The sequence below is a fragment of the Coregonus lavaretus genome (assembly GCF_964263955.1).
Source record: "Coregonus lavaretus genome assembly, chromosome: 32".
NCBI classification, from domain to species: domain Eukaryota; kingdom Metazoa; phylum Chordata; class Actinopteri; order Salmoniformes; family Salmonidae; genus Coregonus; species Coregonus lavaretus.
In genome coordinates this window covers 14158185-14186057 of record NC_140019.1, presented here as the reverse complement: position 1 = coordinate 14186057, position 27873 = coordinate 14158185, and the positions used below count along the sequence as shown (strand labels likewise).

The window sequence follows — 27873 nt, the reverse complement described above, 5'->3', positions numbered from 1 at the left end:
CCACCTGAAACTGGGTTAGGGATGTTATGGCCCATCTGAAACTGGGTTAGGGATGTTATGGCCCATGTTAAACTGGGGTAGGAATGTTATGGCCCATCTGAAACTGGGTTGGCGGAGTATCTCACTGGGTTAGGGATGTAATGGCCCATCTTAAACTTGAGAAGCTAAAATATTCCACCCGTGGCTCCTCTCAAAAGTTTTATAAGGTCTGGCAGCCATTTCGCGACTACTTTGAGCTACTGAGAACTTAATGTAGCCTCTGCAACCCCCCCATATCCTTTTTTTAATGTATTATTTATATTTACATCCATATACTTACTTATATAGTATATTTTTTTTACTGTCCGACAGCTGTTGCATAGGATAGTATCAATGTAACCTGTTGCTGTATATGTTCTGTTACTGTAAATTATGTTCTCTGTCTACTTTTAAAAACCAATAAAAACATTTGCAATATAATGCACTAAGGACCTGATAATGCCTTCATACTGTGTATAATATTTAGGAAATGTAATATGAAATGTTTAGAGGTTATCTAAGATGCAGGCATTTTTTCACAGACTACTAATTATTAGTTATTAACTACCTTAAATTATATTTCACATAACCGGTCGACTATTAAGGTGCCAACATCCCTCATTCAACTATGGCGACAGCAACTGCCTTGTATGAAGCTCACTACATGAAACAAAATCACATTTTGTGTTCTGTGCCACAGTTCATGGTCCCTCGCTTATAAAATGTCACCATGGAATGTGTTCCAAATCTGTTTTAACGTGTCTGAAATAGATGGGATAGTGACTCTAAATCACTGTTGTGTCCATTAATGACTGTAAAGATGGAGTCAGGATACTCTTTCTGTCCTGACCCACTTCATAGATCATGGTCTTGTAGAACACTAAATAAAAATAACATTTAATCTCTTTATCTTCCCAGTAATCAATCTTCTCAAGTTTCCCAGTAACCTTATTTGATATGCTTTCTTCAATGAAAGAATCATTACTACATGGGTACAGAAGCCGACTCAACATGTAGGCTAATCAGACCATTCTACACATGCAGTTGCACTGATAACACCAACCCTCCCCTTAGAAAAACAGGCCTTATTTTGCTCCAGTGACACTACAGTAGATTAACTAATTGTTCCACTTTGAGTTTGTTGACTGACTCACCATAAAGACATCCTGACTGACAAAGCAAATCAAAGTAATTACACACGTACACGTGAACCATATCTTGAGATTTATATATATATTTTTAAAATACAATCATGTCTTCAAAGTCGGGTTCAACAGCTCAGTTTGCAAGGCTAACTTCAAGATCCTAGCTTGATCTGTCATGACATTATTTGAAAGTAGTTTTATGAAAATAAATACCCCTTTAAAGTGTAAGATCTCTGACGGCAATTCCAATCTTCAGGTAATAACACAAAAATCTATCGTACAATTCACTTAAATTAATAACTCATTTGATAAAATACTAAGTGTGATATTACTCAAAAGATTTCCATTGAATGAAGTCACCATTGGATCCTTTATTCAGTGCCTACAGTAAGACCAAGGTATACATAACCACCAAGGCATACATAACCACCAAGGCATACATAACCACCAAGGCATACATAACCACCAAGGCATACATAACTAGCAATGGTATTAACTCCATTGACGCCCTCCCAGATTGCACAACATTTCAATAAATATCGATATGAGAACCCACAGAATGACAAGGCACTCTGTCTATCCATGTGGAGGGTGAACCATACTCTTGGCTACCATGTGCATGTTAATCAGGAGAATAGTCAAGTCTATACAATGTAGCTCAATAAATACGTTTCCCATAAAATGTTTTTTTTTTTTTTAAACAGAACATACAAAAAACCCTCTTGACTTTCATTTATACTCAGGATATCAAAACAGCCAATCCTGGCTATTCTTCAACTTTGTTCTGAATTATTCCAAACTTAATATGAAATTGTATCAGACTATAAAGCTTGGCTGATAATATAAAAAGAGCTGATGCTGCTGGTGTTTCTAAAAGTAGCTGCATGTAACAATCAACAACCAGGTCCTACTATCAAACACTTCTTCTGCCAGTGCACTGTCTGGAGTTGGCACAGTTAGTTGGCAAATCATTATCAGTTCAGTTCAAGTGGAGTGGATGAACCAGAATTGCCACTCGTTGGTATGATGTTCCGCTTCATAAGACCAAACAGATGTAAACAGTTAATTATCTCGATCATCCGTAAAGACAAAAACTGGATAAATACAACATAAATTGGGGGTAGATCGGAGACTTTAAAGATTGAGATCAAGTGCCGAAGACTTGAGTCTTGAGGTCTGCGTGAGCATGTCCATCCGTCCTCTCTTGGCTCAGTTTCATCCCCTCTGACAGATGTGCTCAGCTGCTATCCTCTGCCTTGTCGCTCTCCTGAATGTCCAGCTGGGTGCTCTCGTCAACGTTCTCCAGAGAGTCCGCCCGCTGGATGGCCAGCTCAGATGGGTCCATCATGGGCAGGGTGCTCTGCTCTGGGTACAACCAGGGCTTCTGATCCGGAGAGTTCTGCTTCTTCCACTCTGGGTAGCTCTGGCCAGCCTTGTGCACACACTTCAGCACCTGCAGGGAGAGAGGAGGGCGTCAGAGACATAGAGCTGAGCCCCAGCCTAGTTTTTCCCATTCCCTTCATTTACTGCACTTTTTGACAGTTCTGCCCAGAGGCATATACATGTACAGTGAGTGTACAAAACATTAACAACACCTTCCTAATATTGAGTTGCACCCCCCCTCTACAAGGTGTCGAAAGCGTTCCACAGGGATGCTGGCCCATGTTGACTCCAATGCTTACCACAGTTGTGTAAAGTTGTCTGGATGTCCTTTGGGTGGTGGACCATTCTTGATACACCTGGGAAACTGTTGAGCGTGAAAAACCCAGCAGCATTGCAGTTCTTGACACAAACCGGTGCTCCTGGCACCTACTACCATAACCCGTTCAAAGGCACTTAAATATTTTTTCTTGCCCATTCACCCTCTGAATGGCACACACACACAATCCATGGCTCAATTGTCTCAAGTCTTAAAAATCCTTCTTTAACCTGTCTCCCCTTCATCTACACTGATTGAAGTGGATTTAACAAGTGACATCAATAAAGGATAATAGCTTTCACCTGGTCAGTCTATGTCATGGAAAGAGCAGGTGTTCTTACTGTTTTGTATACACAGTGCCTTCAGAAAGTATTCACACCCCAGAAAGTATTCAGGCTGTTGTGCTGGCCTACACACAATACCACAATGTCAAAGTGGAATTATGTTTTTAGATTTTCTTTAACAAATTGATTATAACTGAAAAGCTGAAATGTCATGAATCAATAAGTATTCAACCCCTTTGTTATGGTAAGCCTAAATAAGTTCAGGAGTAAAGTACTTTAGTAAACATACTTTAAAGTACTACTTAAGTATTTTGGGGGGGGGGTATCTGTACTTTACTATTTATATTTTTTGACAACTTACTTTTATTTAATTACATTCCTAAAGAAAATAATGTACTTTTTACTCCATACATTTTCCCTGACAGCCAAAAGTACTTGTTACATTTTGAATGCGTAGCAGGACAGGAAAATGGTCCAGTTCATCCCTGGTCATCCCTACTGCCTCTGATCTGGCGGACTCACTAAACACAAATGCTTCATTTGTAAATTATGTCTAAATGTGTTGGTGTGCCCCTGGCTATCCGTAAATAAAAAAAACAAGAAAACTGTGCCATCTGGTTTGCTTAATATAAGTAATTTGAACTTATTTATACTTTTACTTTCAATACTTAAGTGTATTTTCGTAATTACATTTACTTTAGATACTTAAGTATATTTAAAACCAGATACATTTAGACTTTTACTCAAGTAGTATTTTACTGGGTGACTTTCACTTTTACTTGAGTCATTTTCTATTAAGGTATCTTTACTTTTACTCAAGTATGACAATTGGGTACTTTTTCCACCACTGAATAAGTTGCATGGACTCACTCTGTGAGCAATAATAGTGTTTAATATGATTTTTGAATGACTACCTCATCTCTGTACCCCACACACACAATTATCTGTAAGGTCCCTCAGTCGAGCTGTGAATTTCAAACACAGATTCAACCACAAAGACTAGGAAGGTTTTCCGATGCCTCGCAAAGAAGGGCACCTATTGGTAGATGGGTTTAAAAAAAAAAAAGCAGACATAGAATATCCCTTTGAGCATGGTGAAGTTATTAATTACACTTTGAAAGGTGTACAAATACACCCAGTCACTACAAAGCTACAGGCATCCTTCCTAACGGAGTTGCCGGAGAGGAAGGAAACCGCTCAGGGACTTCACCATGAGGCCAATGGTGACTTTAAAACAGTTATGGCCGTGACAGGAGAAAACTGAGGATGGATCAACAACATTGTATTTACTCCACAATACTAACCTAATTGAAGGAAAAGAAAAGAAGGAAGCCTGTACAGAATACAAATCTTACAAAACATTCATCCTGTTTGCAAAAAGACACTAAAGTAGTACTGACAAAAATGTGGCAAAGCAATTCACTTTTTGTCCTGAATACAACGTGTTATGTTTGGGGCAAATCCAATACAACACCATACTGAGTACCACTCTCCATATTTTTAAGCATAGTGGTGGCTGCCTCATGTTATGGGTGTGCTTGTAATTGTTAAGGACTGGGGAGTTTTTCAGGACAAAAAAAATAAATGGAATGGAGCTAAGCACAGGAAAAATCCTAGAGGAAAACCTGATTCAATTTGGTTCCAATTTGACAGAGCTTGAAGAATTCGGGAAAGAATAATGGGCAAATGTTACGTAATCCAGGTGTGGAAAGCTCTTAGAGATTTACCCAGAAAGACAGAGCTGTAATTGCTGCCAAAGGTGCTTCTACAAAGTATTAACTCAGGGGTGTGAATACTTATGTAAATTATATTTCTGTATTTAACTTTCAATAAATGTGCAAAAGTTTCTAAAAACATGTTTTCACTTTGTCATTATGGGTTATTGTGTGTAAATGTGTAAAAGAAAATCAATTTTGAATTCAGGCTGGAACACAACAAAATGTGGAAAAAGTCAAGGGTTGTGAATACTTTCAACTTCATGTACATAATTTGTGTTTTACTAACTTATATAATGTAATTATATTAAAATGCGCTTAAGTGGGGTGCTATTCAAAGGGACTTTTTGAAGAGCAGCCAGCTGTTGATCATTAATCAGTAGGTCAAGGTTTGCATTCAATCACAGCTATGAGCCACACACACAATCTTGGCTTCGCACACAAAGATACACCTTGCCCTACACAGTTTCACGCTGCACATGCTATGAAACCAGGAAAACTAGTTCTACAGTGCCGGTGAGAGTCAGTTGCTCTACCTGAGAGACTACATTGTCAAAAAGCTGAGCAGGACCTTCCAGTGTGTTTCTATGGTTACTATTGTCATTTAAGGAGACTTGAAACCCACATTCGCTGTGCTTCGATCGTGCACTTTTACTATCTAGTTCAAGGACAATAATTACCACTGTAGCTCTAAGACACACTCATGTATTGGCTGACTGTTGCTTTGGAGCCAAATTAAAAACGAGTTATAACTCTGTCGTCAAACACAAAGAAGCTAAAGATTTTAGCCGAAGGGAGATGAATAACAATGTTGTCTGAGGTTATTCACGTACCCTGGGAGCCAGAACCTGAGATGCTTTGTTCACCACCCACTTTGGAAGAGAACCTGAAATACAGAATAATCCAAATAATCAATAATCACTGCAACTCTTCATACCTGTAGTATAACATACTCTGTATCAAATATCTTTCAACAAAGAAAAGACAACTGAAGCATAGGATCTGAAAAAGGTCAGTGGAAGGTGGGTCTCACCTTTGGGGTCAGCCTGTGAGAGGTAGGTAAAGGAGCAGCTATTGGGTCCTGTGGCCTTCACCAGGTAGCCAGTCAGGAGGGAGATGGCTCTCACAAGGTCCTTTTTAGGAGGATATTTCTGTGAAGAAATAATAACCAAATCAGCGGAGAAGTTATCACTTGCATACTCTGAAGCCACGTGAATGACAAGAAACAAATGAATGTTACAACCTTGTAATATGCTGCGTCCATACTGTTCCAGGCAAATATTGAGAGAGAAACACTTTATACATGATGATGTGGTTTTAATGTGGATAGAGAAATTATGTTTTTATTGCAATGTGTCTCTGCTCTACCATTCCTATGGTCAATGTCAGCTATTGTCCTCATATATGTACACTGATGTAACATTCAGTAACTACTAGTAACTGCAGACAGACTGATGCATGTACTGGATGGTTGCGAAGAGCCAAAGTCCACAGACAGAGGAGGTGGAGGTGCATGGCGTACATACTGGGTGTTTGACTGAGTAGTTAATGATCACATACTCGTCGTCCGTCACCTGCCACGAACGCAGCGTCACCACATCTCTGTTCTTCAGTGGCTTCGGACACATCCCTGAAAACAACAACAGGACAACAAATGTAAAACAACTTGAGGAAAGATTTCTCACTTACAAACACCCCCCCCCCCCCCCCCCCCCCGCCTCTCAATGTCAGGGTAGCCAAAGATTCAGAGGATCAACAGAGGCAGCAACTGGACTCTCATGTTGACTAAATACAGTCTGCAAAACAGGTCACTCATGCCTTGTCTGAGCTGAAGACACTGTGAAGGGGTACCATGGAGGAAGGGATTCCTTAAAGGAAGGGGAAAGTGGACTGAATGTTAATAAGAGATTTTATACCAGATTTACTGCACATTTTCACCTGTGGTCATGTCATGTTTGAACCTGTGGTTTAAAGTCAATCGTTAGTAAAGTTGACCCATAAGGTTCTTGCACTGAGAGAAGAGACAAAACAACAGAGAGGAATGTGGAACAGCACGCTTAACTCTAGCAGATAAGAGGAACTCACATGAGTAGTAACCCATATCGGCATTAGGTGAGAGACGGGCAATGTCAAAGCTCTCCAACATGGAGGGGTCCCACTTCTTGCGATACTGTCCATCATGAAGGACGTCGTACATCGTGGCGGCCGACACATCTTTTATGGTCATTCTGCACTGAAATACAAACAGCAAAAGTAAATTGATTATTGGAGTAAAATAACAAATTAATTCCATCTCTAGATCTGCTCTTATCTATTGAGTATTCACTATAATAAAACATGATACCAGATAAACCAATGGTCATGGAAAGTTGGAAACACGCCCTAGATGCTCTTGTGACAATGTTGCCACACAAAAACAAAAGGGTTGTGGTGGAAAATCAGATGTGTAACAGAAAAACTGTCATGCTGTCTCCAAGGGACTACAGCAGGCCCCTATTTTTTTAAAAATAATTTAAAGTTTAAATTGACTGAAAATAAAAACATATTTTAGTCAAACAACTCGACTGATCCATGACCATGACTTCATACTGTTAGTTTTAGTACAGACAGTGTATCAAAACACCAGGTGAGTCAAGCCAAGGTGTCCTTACCTTTATCTTGTGAACTTTTGGGACGTTTTTGTTTCCTTGAGGGGATGTTACAGGGGCCACCTCGACCCAGACCTCCATTCCGTTCTTGTCATATTTGCTGTACCAGTTGTCCGTTGACAAGGCTTGGCTTCTAAAGTCTGCGAAGACTGCCTCGTCTGGTATAATTCCCAAAAGAACTCGAGACATAATTTATCCAAAAATAAATGTTTCTGAATGAATGAAAAAGCGGTAGCCTACTTAACGAACAACAAAAGAAAAATCGAAATGCTACAAGTAAAGTCACTGAATTGATGTTGGCCTGGATTTTTGTGTTGGATTCCTTACCTACCCAGTTTCCAGCCTAACGCAGAACAGCTCCTCACGCCACTGTTTCCGGAATTCGCATAGGTGTACAAAGGTGATCTAGAAAAATCTAGTCCGCGCTCCACACACCTAGGTTTGCAATGAGTGGTCGAGACCAACTACTCCTCGCTTGTGCTGGCTGACATTGGGAATAATGTTAATGTTAGCCACCCTATGTGTGTTTCGTACATAAAGTCCAGGGCAGGGTGTTCTTTACCTGCAGTTTTACACCCCTCCCAACATGGCCACGCCCCTTTCAGCAAACAATATAAAGTCATGAGTAGAGTTTTGTTTGGCAAAAAAGTCACTCTCGAAGTCTAAATGCACAATATCTTATGCAACAACAAAAAATGTTTGCCCTCGTGGCACAGAAACTGGCCCGTTGGTTACATTCACTGACACATTAGGCAACATTCCATTCATTAGGGCTAATAACATTTGACCTGCAATACAATATGAAATGGATGAAAGAGAGGTTAAATATAAATTACAAGATAATATAAACTCAGCAAAAAAAGAAACGTCCCTTTTTCAGGACCCTGTATTTCAAAGATAATTTGTGAAAATCCAAATAACTTCACAGATCTTCATTGTAAAGGGTTTAAACACTGTTTCCCATGCTTGTTCAATGAACCATAAACAATTAATGAACATGCACCTGTGGAATGGTCGTGAAGACACTAACAGATGGTAGGCAATTAAGGTCACAGTTATAATAATATAATACACTGCTCAAAAAAATAAAGGGAACACTTAAACAACACATCCTAGATCTGAATGAATGAAATAATCTTATTAAATACTTTTTCTTTACATAGTTGAATGTGCTGACAACAAAATCACACAAAAATTATCAATGGAAATCAAATGTATCAACCCATGGAGGTCTGGATTTGGAGTCACCCTCAAAATTAAAGTGGAAAACCACACTACAGGCTGATCGAACTTTGATGTAATGTCCTTAAAACAAGTCAAAATGAGGCTCAGTAGTGTGTGTGGCCTCCACGTGCCTGTATGACCTTCCTACAACGCCTGGGCATGCTCCTGATGAGGTGGCGGATGGTCTCCTGAGGGATCTCCTCCAGAGACCTGGACTAAAGCATCCGCCAACTCCTGGACAGTCTGTGGTGCAACTTGGTGTTGGTGGATGGAGCGAGACATGATGTCCCAGATGTGCTCAATTGGATTCAGGTCTGGGGAACGGGCGGGCCAGTCCATAGCATCAATGCCTTCCTCTTGCAGGAACTGCTGACACACTCCAGCCACATGAGGTCTAGCATTGTCTTGCATAAGGAGGAACCCAGGGCCAACCGCACCAGCATATGGTCTCACAAGGGGTCTGAGGATCTCATCTCGGTACCTAATGGCAGTCAGGCTACCTCTGGCGAGCACATGGAGGGCTGTGCGGCCCCCCAAAGAAATGCCACCCCACACCATGACTGACCCACCGCCAAACCGGTCATGCTGGAGGATGTTGCAGGCAGCAGAACGTTCTCCACGGCGTCTCCAGACTCTGTCACATCTGTCACGTGCTCAGTGTGAACCTGCTTTCATCTGTGAAGAGCACAGGGCGCCAGTGGAGAATTTGCCAATCTTGGTGTTCTCTGGCAAATGCCAAACGTCCTGCACGGTGTTGGCTGTAAGCACAACCCCCACCTGTGGACGTCGGGCCCTCATACCACCCTCATGGAGTCTGTTTCTGACCGTTTGAGCAGACACATGCACATTTGTGGCCTGCTGGAGGTCATTTTGCAGGGCTCTGGCAGTGCTCCTCCTGCTCCTCCTTGCACAAAGGCGGAGGTAGCGGTCCTGCTGTTGGGTTGTTGCCCTCCTACGGCCTCCTCCACGTCTCCTGATGTACTGGCCTGTCTCCTGGTAACGCCTCCATGCTCTGGACACTACGCTGACAGACACAGCAAACCTTCTTGCCACAGCTCGCATTGATGTGCCATCCTGGATGAGCTGCACTACCTGAGCCACTTGTGTGGGTTGTAGACTCCGTCTCATGCTACCACTAGAGTGAAAGCACCGCCAGCATTCAAGTGACCAAAACATCAGCCAGGAAGCATAGGAACTGAGAAGTGGTCTGTGGTCACCACCTGCAGAACCACTTCTTTATTGGGGGTGTCTTGCTAATTGCCTATAATTTCCACCTGTTGTCTATTCCATTTGCACAACAGCATGTGAAATGTATTGTCAATCAGTGTTGCTTCCTAAGTGGACAGTTTGATTTCACAGAAGTGTGATTGACTTGGAGTTACATTGTGTTGTTTAAGTGTTCCCTTTTTTGAGTAGTGTTTAAATGCCATTTAGCAGACGCTTTTATCCAATGCGACTTACAGTCATGCGTGCATACATTTTTACGTATGGCTGGTCCCGGGGATCGAACCCACTATCCTGGCGTTACAAGCACCATGCTTTAACAATTGAGCTACAGAGGACCACGAAAACGTAGGACACTAAAGAGGCCTTTCTCCTGACTCTGAACAACACCAAAAGAAAGATGCCCAGGGTCCCTGCTCATCTGTATGAACGTGCCTTAGGCATGCTGCTAGGAGGCAAGAGGAGTGCTGATGTGGCCAGGGCAATAAATTGCAATGTCTGTACTGTGAGACGCCTAAGACAGCGCTACAGGGAGACATGACGGACAGCTGATCGTCCTCGCAGTGGCAGACCATGTGTAATAACACCTGCATCCAAACATCACACCTGCGGGACAGGTACAGGATGGCAACAACAACTGCCCGAGTTACACCAGGAACGCACAATCCCTCCATCAGTGCTCAGACTGTCCGCAATAGGCTGAGAGAGGCTGGACTGAGGGCTTGTAGGCCTGTTGTAAGGCAGGTCCTCACCAGACATCACCGGCAACAACATCGCCTATGGGCACAAATCCACCATCGCTAGACCAGACAGGACTGGCAAAAAGTGCTCTTCACTTACGAGTCGCGGTTTTGTCTCACCAGGGGTGATGGTCAGATTCACGTTTATCGTCAAAGGAATGAGCGTTACACCGAGGCCTGTACTCTGGAGCGGGATCGAGTTGGAGGTGGAGGGTCCGTCATTGTCTGGGGCGGTGTGTCACAGCATCATCGGACTGAGCTTGTTGTCATTGCAGGCTCCCTCATGTGGTACCCTTCCTGCAGGCTCATCCTGACATGACCCTCCAGCATGACAATGCCACCAGCCATACTGCTCGTTCTGTGCGTGATTTCCTGCAAGACAGGAATGTCAGTGTTCTGCCATGGCCAGAGAAGAGCCCGGATCTCAATCACATTGAGCATGTCTGGGACCTGTTGGATCGGAGGGTGAGGGCTAGGGCCATTCCCCCCAGAAATGTCCGGGAACTTGCAGGTGCCTTAGGGAAGAGTGGGGTAACATCTCACAGCAAGAACTGGCAAATCTGGTGCAGTCCATGAGGAGATGCACTGCAGTACTTAATGCAGCTGGTGGCCACACCAGATACTGACTGTTACTTTTGATTTAGACCCACTCTTTATTCAGGGACACATTATTCCATTTCTGTTAGTCACATGTCTGTGGAACTTGTTCAGTTTGTCTCAGTTGTTGAATCTTATGTTCATACAAATATTTACACGTTAAGTTTGCTGAAAATAAACACAGTTGACAGTGAGGACGTTTATTTTTTGGCTGAGTTTATATATTGACTGATGTATTTGAAACAAAACCATGCTGATCAATAACAATCTGACATTCTTCACTAGTAGGAACAGTTTCAAATGACAATTTTGAAAATAACATGTACGTAAAAGTAGTCCTATCCAAATAATATAAATCAATAATATTGATAAAAATAATTTGAAAGACGCTTGGAACAACTTTGGTGAAATATCTTTATTTCATGTGATACATTTCAGTGTTCTTTAATGCTCCTTTTTTTATACAGCAGATAGTACATTATTCACACAAACGTTGCTAAACACTAGACATTTCAAATGGACAGACACTTCAGAATAGCACACAGTTCAGTTGAGTACTCAGTGAGGGGTAATAGAACAGCTGTTAAGGTAAAGACGGTCGTTCGATGTAATTAAATACTAATCTACATTTTTTTTGTAAAAATGTAAAAAAAAATCTAACAAGCTACAGCGAATGTATTGGTGTGTGGTGGTGAAGATGGGACATTTATGGCTGTGTGGTTAGTTAGTGTGTTTCAAGGTGTTTGTGTGTCACTGTGTGTGTGTGAGAACATGATAAGGGACGGGGCGGAGCAACTAATTTTGGTCAAGTATACAATGCAATTTTGCAGTTGCTTGTAACAAAGTAAATACAAACACAAAGCCAACAGTCCTACAGGCAATAGCGCTAAAGATTAACTTACTTCACTGCACTTATTTTCACAGCAAGGGTGTTAGGAAGCGTTAGCTGTATCTGAGGACCAACTCTAGCTACCTGCCCTACAAAACAACTACTGTCAGCAGGCCTCTCCAGCTTTACAATATTGGGGCTTGAGTCAGTGTACAACGTTGGTAAACAAACAAGCAAGGCATCGGTTTTTCTTAACCGTCTATGAATCCTGCATGACAAGCAAGCCGTTCTTGCAATAGTGTGATGAAAACAAGACAATATACATCAATTGGAGTGTGAATAGGAACACATCGTATGGGCCCAATGCATGTTTCCATTTAGTGTGTAATAAGGTTTGACACCTGCTCACTCCATATGCTCATATATGGACTTTAAACACCTCTTCTCCTCAGACACAAGGAGATGTGTTAGTATGTGTGCGGCTAATTGATGTAAATTGCTGTGACAAATTTGCTATAGTTTCGAAGTGTATATCAATAGATTTAGGTTAGTATTTTCCACTACAATGAATTCGGGATAATGTCCCTTTAAAAAAAATGCATATCCTTGTTTCCTTCGTGATTGGCTATACATCCTTTCTGCAGCATTCTCTTTGGGAGACCTGCCAAAATAACAAACAAGTCTCCATTAAAATCGTCAGTCGATTAACTACAGTAATCCTAAGTGAAGTTCTTTGGCTGTTCATGCCTTGAGAATGTCCTGATAATAATGTCCCTTATTCATGGTCCTATAAACCATTAGGCCTAAATTAATAGCTTTCATTTGAGCCAACAAGGAGATAAAATAATATTCATAGTTTAGAGGGGAATCTTTTTGGAACAAAGTACATAAAAATCATGGGTATCAGTAACAGACACTTTGTTTATCACATACATAGAATACTCTAGTTTACCCACTCCAGACTCTCCATTGGAAATAAAAGCAAATAACCAAGGGACTGAGATCTTGACCCTTTCATATTCACTTAAATAATCTAAAACAATATCACTTTACAACAATGCAATAACCCAAGAGCAGTTAGCTATGTCAGTCTGCAATCCTATATAATGTCATGCAGTTGGATGAAAATCGGAACATATTCAGCATTCAACATATTCTGTGTTTGACTTTTAACCTTTATAGTTTTTAATATTATCTGTTTAAATACAGAGTAATAGCACATCCACACGGTTACTCCGAAAAGTCACTGAGTCGAAAGGGGGGAAAAACTGGTTCTCCAGTCGATGGCAGTGAACCATGGGTGGGGAGAGTGGCCACTGAGAGACAAGCTGTTGGTGGGGAGGAGGCAGGTCAGGTGGGGGGGTGAGGTGTTTACTAGCAGGAGCAGCTGCTCTCCGTCACCGCCATCTCTGGTGGCTTCTCCAGTTTGATATCGATCACTGAGAGAGGAGATGGTTAAGGAATATTATTCATGACTGTCATTTCATGTATCATTTATTTTTTTATGACTCAAATATTATCCGCAAATTTAACAAAATTAAATCCATATGCAATAGATTACAACAGACACCCAGGTTTCCATCCAAACTTTCATGCGAGTAAAGTACAAAAATGGCAAGACAGGCCTGATGGAAACAGCACATTTGTCTATAAACTTTCTAAATGTCTACAAAACAAAATACGCTAGAGAAGGTGGGATCTTTGTAAAATAAATGAATGGCGGCGGAAACGCTTTAATGCGCAAATATTGATATAATAACCATCATATTGGTCCTCTGTAGCTCAGCTGGTAGAGCACGGCGCTTGTAACGCCAAGGTAGTGGGTTCGATCCCCGGGACCACCCATACACAAAAATGTATGCACGCATGACTGTAAGTCGCTTTGGATAAAAGCGTCTGCTAAATGGCATATTATTATTATTATTATATTGAAGTAAACTTGGAGTCACGTGACGATATGTGTGGTCCTCCCACTACGACTCGGGAAAGCATGCAGTTATTAGGCTACAGATGAAATAAATGATGACCTTCACAGGGTGGTGAAAGTGCAAGGTGATGAGCTTGATGCTCCTTTCCAATAAATATTGAGGGTCTTATTCTGGTGACATGATCGACGCTTGCCTGCCGTTTGACATAAAAATAATCTAGCTCTTTTGTCCATAATAATCTCATCATGTAAGCTATACCCGCACTGTATCTGCGATCTGTTGGCTAGAGTGCACGGGCTAAGACCAGAGAGGGCACATTCACTATATAAACGCAACATTTATTGTGACAAAACCATTAGTAGAGTTGAAAATGCGATGTAAACCCTTTATTATTTATATTTTAACGGTACATGGGAATTTAACGGCAAAAGCTATTTTTATGTGCACTAAGTCATCACGCACAGCCTTTTATCCACAACAAGTACATTTGATGGAAACATCTCTGGAGATTTTTCAATATTCGCATGACAATCTGTTAATTGGATAGAAACCTAACTACTGAAGCATTTCTGGAGCGTTGATTACATGTTGAGCTCAAACATGTTCCAAACCATTCTGCCTCGGGGCTTTGTGAAAGGATACTGTCCTCTTTGCTCTTCTCTGGTGTGCTATCCATCCCCGGAAGGGCTGCAGCGACACGACGAAACAGCTGTGGAACCACAAGAAAATAATCAGTGGAGCAAAAACAGCCCTTCCACACAATGCATCAATAATGTAAAGTTGGCCACATAACAGTGAAGAACTACACACAGTATACCAAACATTAGGAACACCTTCCTAGTATTGAGTTGTTGGAGGCGTTCCACAGGGATGCTGGCCCGTGTTGATTCCAATGCTTCCTACAGTTGTGTCAAGTTGGCTGGATGTCCTTTGGGTGGTGGACCATTCTTGATACACACGGGAAACTGTTGAGCGTGAAAAACCCTGCAGTGTTGCAGTTCTTGACACAAACCGGTGCTCCTGGCACCTACTATCATACCCCGTTCAAAGGCACTCAAGTATTTTGTCTTGTCCATTCTCCCTCTGAATGGCACACACACACAATCCATGTCTCAATTGTCTCAAGGCTTACAAATCCTTCTTTAAAACCTGTCTCATCTCCTTCATCTACACTGATTTAACAAGTGACATCAATAAGGGATCATAGCTTTCACCTGGATTCACCTGGTCAGTCTGTCATGGAAAGAGCAGGTGTTCTTAATGTTTTGTATACTCAGTGTAGATGGTATCATCTACTGGAAAGTCAATATTTCCATTTAAAAAAAATAAACATACAGTATATATTTGTACATAGGGCTACATGCATCGGACAAAACTGATTTGGGTATTTATTACACATGAAAAAATCTTGGAAACTGTGAGAAGCAGACATTTTGTGGAACGAGGTAAAATAAGAGAAAAACCCAACAACAACAACATGGAGCTAGACAGTGCAGTACAATTGACGCTGAAGCGTTCTAAAGCAGTGGACGTGAATGACAACAACACCTGAGCACTGAGGGGAATCACAATGCAGAAAGGAGGGGGACACGCCATGAGGAGCCAAGTGAAAAGAGAGAGAAGAGGGAAAACTAGAAGTTGTGAAAGAGGCAGCTGACGCTAGGAGGGCAGATTGGGCTGGACGATCCTGAGTGAACAGAAGCTCTACCTGTTTGACATTGTAGCCAGTCTTTGCGCTGGTTTCAATGAACATGACATTCAGTTCCTTAGCTCTCTGCTCGCCCTCTTCCGTGGTGATCTGTCTGCTCAGGCCACAGCCGAGAGGCGGAGAGATAGACAGACATGAAAGAGGACAGGCCGAGGGGGAAGGGAGAGATGGAGAGAGAGAAAAAAAGAGCTCAGAGATTCCAGTTTTTGGTTAGAAAGAGAGAGGGTTAGTTTGGTCATATCTCTGAGAAACAAAGGGATAGGAGAGGGAGCAGCTTTGCTGAGAAGATGGAACAGTTTGACACGATATAGAGAAACAATCACTCACAGTACAGTCACTCGGTCCTCTAATCCACGTTGTACATCACAAATGATTCTTCCTAAGAGGATCATAATGAGCTGTTCTGTACACCTGCTGGTGGTAGCTGGACACCCACCTGTTTGACGTTATAGCCAGCCTTGGCGCTGGTCTCTATGTACATCACATTGAGTTCACGAGCTTTCCTCTCTGCAGCCTCAACAGATACTTGTCTGCCATGGTCCCAGGGGGAGGGACAGGAGGGGAGGGTGGTGGCAGTGGGTTGGGAGTGGACACCAAATCAAAGTGACATGGGGAGACACCGGGGAGAGGGAACAAAAAAATAAAAACAAAAATTTGACTGAAACTAAAAGGCTTAAAGGAAAACTCAACCCCAAAACTAGCTTTTAGTATTCGTTTCATTAGTTGAAATAGTCCCAAAATGTTTGCTTGTCAGCGCTCATGTTTTCAAGATATGTTTTGGGGTGGAATTTTCCTTTCACCAAATAGTAACCAGGGTCAGCATGGAGTAATGTTTGAAGTTCAATAGATCAAAATCATAAAACACATGAAAATGTATTATGTTGTGCAATATACTCAGTAAAATCAAAAATAAGATGGGATGCCAAATACATTCAAGGGAGGAGGGAGGAACCAGGCTTTGACAAAGGCTTCATACATACAACTGTTGTCAAACAGGTCGACATTTAGTTCAGGGACCACATTGCTGTTTACCACCACACCAACCTGTTTAACACCACACCAACTACTCTCGCCACACACACACACACACACACACACACACACACACACACACACACACACACCACCATGTACCTTTTATCAGCCAAGTCTGTTTTGTTTCCCACAAGCATGATAATGACATCACTTCCTCTCTCTGTTCTGACGTCATCAATCCACTTTGAGGTTTGCTGGAATGAGTTGAGATCTGAGGGGAAGACACGTAGCAATTTAGAACGCGTATAGAATGAGCATGATCACTTAAAATATCGTATGGAGGTATGAACTCAAGAGTGAAGGGGTTATTAATAACGTGAGATATATTTGCAAATCAGAACAGTCGTTGGTCTTCATTGAAAGTACAGTTGATTTCAGCAGAGTAGCCAGGTGTTAGTAAGCAAAAGTAAACAGTAAGTTAAGTTTAAGCACAGAAAGGAATAGTAGTCCCCACGCCACTGTTAATACAAGGAAAAACTCCCTAAACCCCATGAAGTTGCATCATTTAAGTCCCTACATGGCATTGTGACACTAACTGCCTCCAATAATAGCAACATTACTCATACATTAAAAGCTGTTGAGGTTTGCTACTGTGTTATAGAAGACAACAACCTCCATCCCAATGTAATGTCCCAGTTGCCCACCCCCACTACAGTGATGAGAGCACAGCTTTAACTAGGCCTGGAGGCTCTGACTCACTGGTGATGTCATAAACCACCACAGCGATGGTGGAGTCGCGGATGTAGCTGGGAATGAGGCTACGGAAACGCTCCTGTCCAGCAGTGTCCCAGAGCTGGAGTCGGACCTGGGGATTGGGACGGAGGAGGAGGAGGAGAAACAGGGGACAGACGCAAAGGGGAAAATGGAGAAGAGGATTGACATAAAAGAGTTGCAAGAGAACAGCGAGGCAGCAGAGGTGAAAATGATCATGCATCCTGGAATAGGAAAAGGTTTCCCATTTAGCTAGCAGATGACCTGTTCCCAATGTTGACGCTTTTTAGTGACCTATTACGGATGGCAAATGTTCCAAATCAATGCTTTTGGTGCAATTAAAGTCAACCAAATGTTGCTGGTAACCTCTGCTAGCATTTCCCTTATTCCTTAGAAAAGCCCCTTTAGGGACAACATTTCCACAAGCACCACTGGATGTACTGAGCTTGAGAGTTCCATCACCCCCCTCTATAGGCCTATTTGCACCTATTGGGAGAAACGTAGAGGAAACATTGCACTAACAAAGCAATCTACAACATCTACTCACTTTAGAGTTGCATAGAATTTGCAGGGAATGGAAGCCCTGAAGCACCAATAATCTATTTCCTGATCCGATTCCTCACTGACCACAAGCAAGTCTGGTTCAACTCATTGCTACAGTCCAGTGACGTTGCCAAGCTGTGGAAATGCTGTTTGCCCTGTTCTCCCCTTCCGTCCACTGAGAGAAGGACAGGGAGGTGATACCTACTTGCTATGTCATAAACCACCACAGCAGCGGCTGAGTCTCTGATGTAGCTGGGGATGAGGCTGCGGAACCGCTCCTGCCCGGCCGTATCCCACAGCTGGAGCCGAATCTGTGGCCAACCGCGCAACAAACCGAGGAGCGGACACAGTTCGAAACCCAGCCATGGGGATGGAGGGGAGGGGTGGACAGAGAAAAAAAAACGTATAATGATGATGGAACTAAAAACAGAATCATGGCAGGAAAGAAAACTTTGATGGGCTTCATGAAAACTGATAGTGAAACTGCAAATGATAGTTATTCTACGTCCATACTAAACAAGCAGTCTAGTTGGGATGGGATAAAACACAGACTACCTAAGCCCCTTTTTGACAGTGGCATGTAGAGCGACATACAATGTTTATGCAGGGGAACAAACTCAAGGGACATGTGAAATGGTTTCAAATGAAAGGCTCCAAGTGATGCAATGATATAGAAACAAAGTGGTACCTACCGTACGATCTTCCAGGTACATCGTTTTTGATAAAAAGTCTATGCCAATTGTTGCCTGCAAAACAAAGAGACATCATATGGCTGTACTACATTCAAGAAAAAGCAGAAGAGGGATGGCCTTGTGTCCTTATTCAGCTTTGTAGCAGATTTTATGCAAGCTACTACCAGGTTCTAAAAACAGAACACGGCTCTCAAAGGCAAACATTTCCCCCCAACTAAAAGAACCCAAAGAGCTTAGAACGGTGTGCATGCCAACTAATATTACTCATGTTATGTGTTAGTTTACATGCAATGAATTACCAGTACTGTACTTGAGATAAGGTAATGTACCTGATAGGTGTTGTCAAAGCTGTCATACATAAACCTGGTGATAAGCGATGTCTTCCCCACTGTAAAGACAGACAGGCAGAGCAAAGAGCATTTAGTTAACATTGACATTTGGGCAATTTCACAGTAGTTTTTCACTTTAAAAATGTATGTCAAATAAAAACCAATGATTGCAAAGTTAAATAAACCATACAACCCTATGCACAATGACTATTCTGTGGTCCTCTGTAGCTCAGCTGGTAGAGCACGGCGCTTGTAACGCCAAGGTAGTGGGTTCGATCCCTGGGACCACCCATACACAAAAAAAAATAATTGATGCACGCATGACTAAGTCGCTTTGGATAAAAGCGTCTACTAAATGGCATATTATTATTATTATTATTATTATTATTATTATTACTTTCCACTAAAGATTTTACAAAAACATGTTTACTTGAAGAACAGTGCAGATGCAAAGTTTGGTAACAGAATGACCGTTTGTGCTGTTCGTGCCGTCATTCTCTTACCAAACTTTGCATCGGCACTGTTCTTTGTAATGGTGCAGACACACATAGAAATCTGACTGCCGATAGGTACTTAGCAAAGTAGTTGGCCATTCCTTTTCTTGCTAGAACAAAAGATGCCCCTGGTGTGTACCGATGACCCTGCCGTTTCTACTTGTAGAATCGCAATGCTCGTCAGTGGCCGAGAACTTCACTTTGGGCCAATCAGAGAGCACACACCTCTACATGGGGGAGCCGACAGAAGTAATCCATCACCTTTTCATCAGAATTGTTGTAACTAAAATAATAACGCTGCATAATAGTTTACTTTATAATCATTTTTTCTAGAGCAAGTCTTTACATCTAGCTAATTAGTTTTGTGCTTGAAGGATTTTTTTGTTAGGTTCAGTTTGATAATGTATACCTGCTCATTAGTTAGCGTTAGCTTGCAAACTGAGCCAGGCAGTCACACACACTTTATATGAAACGAATGTGGTGGTAAATGCAGCACAATGCACACAACACTAAATGCTTGACCAAGCTAGCCATCTAGCAAGATGAAGAAATTATTAATTCACTCTCCATTATCCCATACAGTCAATACCAGTTCGCTTGCTAGCTAACATTAGCTTAACAGTTAGCATCGCAACATATAGGGCGTTCACGCACTGCTCTAGAATGTAGGGAAAAACCAAGTCAATTCAAGAGGGAGCTACTAAGATTCTCCCAGAGTAAAAAAAAATCTTAGTCGACCGATACTTGTCCAATTGATTGGTATACACTTTAAAACGTGTATTTGTGTGATCTGAGTCAATGTAGCAGAATTAAATACCGACAAAATGAATTATGTGGGTGCTAGATTGACTCAGTTCACAGTCTGCTCTGCTGGCTGCGGAGGTTGATGCGGAGAAAGAGGAGGGCAGTAAGTGTAGCAGAGGGGTGAGTGTGAAGCACGTGAGCTAGTTGACAGGTGACTGCTAGCCTCGGTCTTAGTTCATCCTTCCTCGACTCCTCTCATTCTCTAAACCCATTGGAGAAGAAGGTCAGGTACCTTGTACCTTCTCCTCCACTAGTTGCGGAGATATGATGAGAGTAATCAAGGAAAGAAAGTCAAACAAAGCCCTACCAGTAGTGCTGAGCGATTCACCAAAATGTCAGTTCTGGTGTTTGTTTGTTTTTAACAACTAATTTACCAACATCTGTTCAATTATTTGCATTGAATTTTTTTGGTGAGCTCAATGCGCACATAGCAGTTTCTCTAGAGACAAATCAGACCCAGCCTGAACTGTGCGATGTAGTAGGGAGTTATAGTTTCCCAACATGCCAATATTCTACATAATTACCACGTTTTATGCGCTAAACTAACTACAATGACCATATTCCATTACGCATCTACTTGTCCGGTCGGTGTTTCTTTTAGTCCGGCCCGGCCCGTTCCTCGCACCAAGCTAGTGGTGCGTGTTCCCAGTCCGGTACGGCCCGTGCCTGCTCCCCGCACAAGCCAGTGGTGCGTGTCGCCAGTCCGGCCCGGCCCGTTCCTGCTCCTCGCACCAAGCCAGTGGTGTGTGTTCCTAGTCCGGTCCGGCCCGTGCCTGCTCCTCGCACCAGACCTGTGGTGCGTGTGTCCAGACCGGCACGGCCCGTGCCCGCTCCACCGGTGCCCAGTCTAGCTCCGGTCAGCGGCTCCAGTCCAGACCCAGACGTCAGCCCCTCTCCAGGTTCGGGGTCTCCCACACCAGGGTCCAGACAGGGCTTGGTACATCGTGGGAGGAAGGAGAGGGGAAGCGCGCCGAGGTCCAGACCAGAGGCGCAACAGGGAGGCTGAGAGAATGTGGTCGTCACGCCCGGAGCCGGATCCGCCGGGACCCGGACCCTACCCTGTTATGTAAGGTTTGTGCGGTCGAAGTCCGCACCTTTGGGGGGGGGGGGGGGGGGGTACTGTCACGCCCTGACTTATGGAACTCTTGTATGTTGAGTCAGGGTGTGGATATCTATGTTAGTATTTCTGTTGCATTCTAGGTTGTGTATTTCTATGTTTGGCCGGGTGTGATTCCCAATCAGAGGCAGCTGTCGCTCATTGTCTCTGATTGGGGATCATACTTAAGTAGCCTGTTGGCACTCATTAGTTGTGGGATCTTGTTCCATGTTAGAGGCTTGTATTGTGTTTAGACTTCGGACTTCACGTTTTGTTGTTTTTGTTCGTGTGTTTATCGTTGCAATAAACATATGCTTTTCACGCTGCGGCTGGAGTGTGACAGCAGTTCCTGCAAGAGGAAGGCATTGATGCTATGGACTGGCCCGTCCGTTCCCCAGACCTGAATCCAATTGAGCACATCTGGGACATCATGTCTCGCTCCATCCACCAACGCCACGTTGCACCACAGACTGTCCAGGAGTTGGCGGATGCTTTAGTCCAGGTCTGGGAGGAGATCCCTCAGGAGACCATCCGCCACCTCATCAGGAGCATGCCCAGGCGTTGTAGGGAGGTCATACAGGCACGTGGAGGCCACACACACTACTGAGCCTCATTTTGACTTGTTTTAAGGACATTACATCAAAGTTGGATCAGCCTGTGGTGTGGTTTTCCACTTTAATTTTGAGGGTGACTCCAAATCCAGACCTCCATGGGTTGATAAATTTGATTTCCATTGATAATTTTTGTGGGATTTTGTTGTCAGCACATTCAACTATGTAAAGAAAAAAGTATTTAATAAGATTATTTCATTCATTCAGATCTAGGATGTGTTGTTTAAGTGTTCCCTTTATTTTTTTGAGCAGTGTATATATATATATACACACACACACTGAACAAAAATATAAACGCAACATGTTAAATGTTGGTCCCATGTTTCATGAGCTGAAATAAAAAAGATCCCATACATTTTCCATACGCACAAAAAACTTATTTCTCTCAGATTTTGTGCACAAATGTGTTTACATCCCTGTCGATGAGCATTTATCCTTCACCAAGATAACCCATCCACCTGACAGGTTTGGCATATCAAGAAGCATGATCCTTACACAGGTGCACCTTGTGCTGGGGACACTAAAAGGCCACTAAAATGTGCCGTTTTGTCACAACACAATGCCACAGATGTCTCAAGTTTTGAGGGAGCACGCAAATGGCATGCGGAGTGTAGGAATGTCCACCAGAGCTGTTGCCAGATAACTGAATGTTAATTTCTCTACCATAAGCTGCCTCCAACGTCGTTGTAGAGAATTTGGCAGTACGTCCAACCGGCCTCACAACCGCAGACCACGTGTATGGCGTCATGTGGGCGAGCGGTTTGCTGATGTCAACATTGTGAACAGAGTGCCCCATGGTGGCGGTGGGCTTATGGCACGGGCAGGCATAAGCTACGGACAACAAACACAACTGCATTTTATCGATGGGAATTTGAATGCACAGAGATACTGTGACGAGATCTGAGGCCCATTGTCGTGCCATTGATCCGCCGCCATCACCTCATGTTTCAGCACGATAATGCACGGTCCCATGTCGCAAGGATCTGTACACAATTCCTGGAAGCTGAAACTGTCCCAGTTCTTCCATGGCCTGCATACTCAGACATGTCAACCATTGGGCATGTTAGGAATACTCTGGATCGACGTGTACGACAGCGTGTTCCAGTTCCCGCCAATATCCAGCAACTTCGCACAGCCATTGAAGGGGAGTGGGACAACATGAAGCAAATGGCAGTCACACCAGATAATGACTGGTTTTCTGATCCATGCCCCTACCTTTTTTTAAGGTATCTGTGACCAACAGATGCATATCTGTATTCCCAGTCATGTGAAATCCATAGATTAGGGCCTAATTTATTTATTTCAATTGACTGATTTCCTTATATGAACTGTAACTCAGTAAAATCTTTGAAATTGTTGCATGTTGCGTTTATATTTTAGTACAGTATATATGCCCAATTTTGTTTTGTATTCCACAGATTTCATTTAGAGAAAGCCCATGTTATCAACCTAACCTCCAGCCACTAACTAGCTTGTCAGTTGGTGTTCGAAGTTTGCTCCGTTCTGCCCGCGGAGCATGACAGTTCTATTGAGCAGTGACCACTTTTTGACCATGGCCGTGACAAGCGATTCACGCTAATCATGCTAAAGTATCAGAGTAAATCGTCAAACATCTGACCCATATATGGTAGAGACATGGGTTTGGGCTATTGTTTTTCTGATGCAATTCTCTATTGAATAAACAATTCTATAAACCTTGAATGAAAGAGTACAACAGTGGTCACCAACCTAGTCGATCACCAAACATTTCTGTAGAAAAGCCAATGATAAAGCCTTGCGGTCCTATTTTTAAAAAATGTATTCGTCTTGCACTGTTGGCGGTAGGTGCACTTGATTCACAAGCCCTGCGCACCAGGTAGGCAGTGTTCCCATTTGGAAAGTTTTCATTCATTCAGGGATAAACTGACTACCCGGGGGACCAGTAGAGCTAAATCAAATGTGCCTACTGCGCTGGACAATCGGATAGCTCAAATCACCATGCCTAAAGCATCCACGACCCCAAACCAAAGTTTCATACTAGCCTATGTGAGATTTCATTAATTTTAAAACCATGAACATTGAGAGACTGTCAAAGAATACAGAAAACACTTTTATTCAACACTTTTACAAAGCATAAAAAGGCTTCTACCTACTTCCACTCGCACTACAACCAGCACTGCAGCTGCAATTAATTAGTAGCCAAGTGTATCGATAGGCCTGCAGTTTATTATTAGCAGCTCGTCATGTCTATTTTAATATTGAGGAACATTTCACTTACTCTGGTCATAGGAACAACATAAATCTGTGCATGAGGCAGAAATAATGCAATGCGACTCGAGTGTCGCCATCAGGTGGAAGACTGTCCCCTCTCTCTGGTCAGTCTCACCGGAGGGAGGGAGAGAGCAGGGACAGTGAAAGGCGGATCCTCTGCTGCTCTCGCCCTCCCTCCGCTGAGACTGACCATCAGATGCAGGTATACAATCAGTGCAGTAAAATAAAAACGCTAATTATTAGCAAATTATTTCCATTTATGCTGAGCTGTGCCTCATAAGGGATACAACTGATAAAATGTTTTTTGAAATATAACAAGGTCTGAGAAGAACACTATAGCCAATAGTAAAAAAAAAAAAAAAAAAAAATGTTGGGATCCGTTTTATAATTGAATTAACACACTCCAGACTGTGCATTGCCAGTTTGGTTGAAGTGACTTAATATTACTTAACACAAACCTCATTCCTACAGAACTGTTTTTATTAGGTTAAGGTTGCATAGGCTTACATTTTTTAAGTCATGTTTAAAACAAAAATCTGAGCAGTAGATCTCAGCTTGCTTTTTGACTCCAAAAGTGATCCTGACTCAGAAAAGGTTGGTCACAACTGCCCTACAACATAGCAAGCCATCTACTCTGACTCTTGACAGCTAACAGGCAGCTGCTTCATTAAAAAACAAATACATTTTTATTTTATTATAATGTTGCTAGTTACACTAGTTATCTAGTTGTGGCCATCTGGTAAGTATCAACAAGGGCTTACTACAAATTCTAGCTAGCCAACTAGCAACAACATTAGCGCTGCTGGCTAGTTAGCTTACATTAGCTACAGCAGGCACAAGCCAAACAAGCTACTGCCACCTTGTGGCCTGGAGTATTTCAACAACGCAAATCGGAGGTAAAACCACAGCTTTTCTAAACCCAGAGGCGCAACATTGCGTGACTTCCGGGAATGCTTGTGAAAACAGACCAGGCTGGGGTTATTGAAGTGACATTTCTTTCCTTAGGTTTTAATTTTCTCTAAACCTAAAGGCACAACCTCAAATCAAATTGTATTTGCCACATGCTCTGAATACAACAGATGTAGACCTTACAGTGAAATGCTTACTTACAAACCCTTAACGAACAATGCAGTTTTAAGAAAAATAAGTGTTAAATAAAAAGTGTACAAGTAAAAAAATAAAAAAATTAAAGAGCAACAGTCAAATAAAATAACAGTAGGGAGGCTATATACAGGGGGTACCGGTACAGAGTCAATGTGAGTCGGGCACCAGTTAGTCTAGGTAATTTGTACATGTGGGTAGAGTTAAACCTAGATTCGACCCAATGTCTTAAGTAGATGAACATGTTATTACTCCAATCTCGTGAAAATTACAAACTGACACGTTTCAGTTTCGTCAAAAACTACTTTATATCGAAGAGTGTCTTTAATTTGACGTCCTGCATAAGAGCAGTTCCGCGCGAGAAGACCGTTAGACCCGATTACCTATTTCTGCGCAGTTAGCCAACGTTGCCATGACATCTCCTACAAGTGTGATCAAGAATTCTATTGGAGAAGCAGTTTTTTGCTTATCTTCATACTGTACTGTCTTTGGTAAAACTGTTCTATGTGAACAACAAAATGTTAACTGCTTACACTCTGGGCAGAGATTCTAAGTACCTAACGTTATCAGCAGTCATATTTCTCTGTGTCTGACCCTTCATTTTCAGTGGAAATGGTTAAAAGCCGTCCTTGTGCATACAGTTGTATGGTTTATTTAATTTACAATAATTGGTTTTTGTTTGGCATACATTTTAAAGGGGAAAATCTGAGTCTCAGCATCATTCTGTTACCATGTCATTGCCCATTTGCTAAATTATGCAGTTACCATAGAATTGTCCATTTACTAAATTATGCACGATCCTCTGTGGAACTGCAATTTGAGAGGAACAGTAATAAACTTAGCCTAGGCCGAATTATTTTATTATGAGCATTTAGCTACTTAAAACCATTGACAATACTGACAGTGACCATGCGTTAAGTGATCCTATATGTGATTATATCGTTTATTGGTATGATAAAATATCTAAAAACGAATCGCTGGACCGATGGACTACTGAACCCACGGCGCTGAGCTGGCAAGGGTGGAGCCACGAATGGAAGAGATAGCTAGCAAAAATGGACAGGAAAATCGATACACGGTTTTGGGACTAAATTAAGATTCGTTTGAGGAAATAATATTCCATATGTCTGTTTTATTTATCTGAATGTTGACGTCACTGGAAATGGTCACGGTTGAATAAGCGGCCCAGTGCGTTTGAAGCCAAGCTAACGTTACTAGGCTCCCTTTGCTAACAGACGTGGCTTAGTAAAGTTAACGTTAGCTAGCTATCCAACTGTTAAAGTTAGCTACATGACTCCACACAAGCTGAAGCTGGCAAGTAAACATAAAAACATTCACATAAGTTAGTTAGCTAACTAAATAAGTCTAACTACCCAGCAGAAGCATGTGTAACTTCAACTAACGTTAGTGAATGACACCGACAATTCAGTAATGTACTGTAGCTAGCCAACTTAGTTACGAGATATGCATGACTTGGCTTGCTTGCTATATACGTTGGCATCTTCTTGGGCAACGTCTCAAGCAACACATTTTCCTGATTCAATGGAATATCTAGCTAGCAAGTTCCATTTGCGTGTTAGAGGCCTTGGCTAAAATATAGTTAACCTAACAAGGCATCGTCTGAGTTGTTTAAAGCCTCATCGTTCTGCCTCGGCCTGGCTAGCTAGCTACCTACCTACTGTAACAGCTAGGCTAATGCCAGCTGGCGGTACTCTAACCAAAACGCCAGAAAACAAATAACCACATAACATGCCTTGAATACACCTACACTTACCACTTTGCTCGCCTAAGAATACGAGCTTAAATTTCCGCAAGGGGTTGCCAAACTCTCCGCCGCCGGTCGTGGTTGACATCTTTATCAAAAGATAAACAACAGCTAGCTATATGGCTAGTTTCCTATGTTGTCTCGATGGGGAAGAGGCGCAGGGTTGTAACGCCAGAGACAGTAGAGAAAGCGAGACACCCACTCCCTCTTCTTCGTTGGGGTTCATCCAATGTTTTTCTTCGTGTGAATTTCCGGCAGACTAGAAGCTGTGTTGCTTATTGCTGCCTTTCGCAGGTCGGAGTGCGGCTTGCACATTTTGATCACAAAACAAAAGTTAAAAGGTGAAGGGGAAGGGGAAATTTTTAAATTGCACCACCATCTAGCCCTGCACCTTACCTATATACTATCCCCAAAACCCTACACCCCATCCCACTACTTTGTCCCTAAACGATCCTACACGAGGCTGTTGGCCTGGGAGGATGGAACCCCTTCTCTCGAAACCCTGTACATCTTGTGCACTAAAATCTCTCACACCAAAATATTTATCTGCTGCTGCAACTACCTCACCTATCTTCTGTGATTTCTACTCCATCAGTGCAGTGCAGTTGATCACCATGGCTATAAACACAAGAAATCGAACCTTACTGAAACTCATCCTCTTGATCTCTCTCTTCAGGCCTACT

General features: G+C 42.4%; 2 protein-coding genes across 3 annotated transcripts; both read right to left on the bottom strand.

Moving 5' to 3' along the window:
* Nucleotides 1–1228: 1228 nt before the first annotated feature.
* Nucleotides 1229–8052, bottom strand: LOC311107958 (START domain-containing protein 10-like). Of its 2 annotated transcripts, none has more exons than XM_084150584.1 (7): nt 7837–8052; nt 7513–7721; nt 6947–7094; nt 6388–6491; nt 5895–6012; nt 5695–5747; nt 1229–2616 (listed from the first exon to the last, which is right to left on the bottom strand). In XM_084150584.1, the coding sequence occupies exons 2-7, from the start codon at nt 7696–7698 to the stop codon at nt 2401–2403; spliced, it is 825 nt and encodes a 274-aa protein (XP_084006710.1). In that variant the 5' UTR covers nt 7699–7721; nt 7837–8052; the 3' UTR covers nt 1229–2400. The 2 variants fall into 2 exon arrangements, with proteins under 2 accessions (XP_084006710.1, XP_084006711.1); XM_084150585.1 differs by having other exon boundaries at nt 7841–8052.
* Nucleotides 8053–11690: 3638 nt separating this feature from the next.
* Nucleotides 11691–27378, bottom strand: LOC311107959 (ras-related protein Rab-6A-like). Its single transcript, XM_084150586.1, has 8 exons — nt 27200–27378; nt 19070–19128; nt 18741–18794; nt 18254–18359; nt 16894–17005; nt 16196–16289; nt 14694–14760; nt 11691–13562 (listed from the first exon to the last, which is right to left on the bottom strand). Exons 1-8 carry the CDS (start codon nt 27276–27278, stop codon nt 13498–13500), a joined length of 636 nt encoding a protein of 211 aa, XP_084006712.1. The 5' UTR covers nt 27279–27378; the 3' UTR covers nt 11691–13497.
* Nucleotides 27379–27873: the final 495 nt, after the last annotated feature.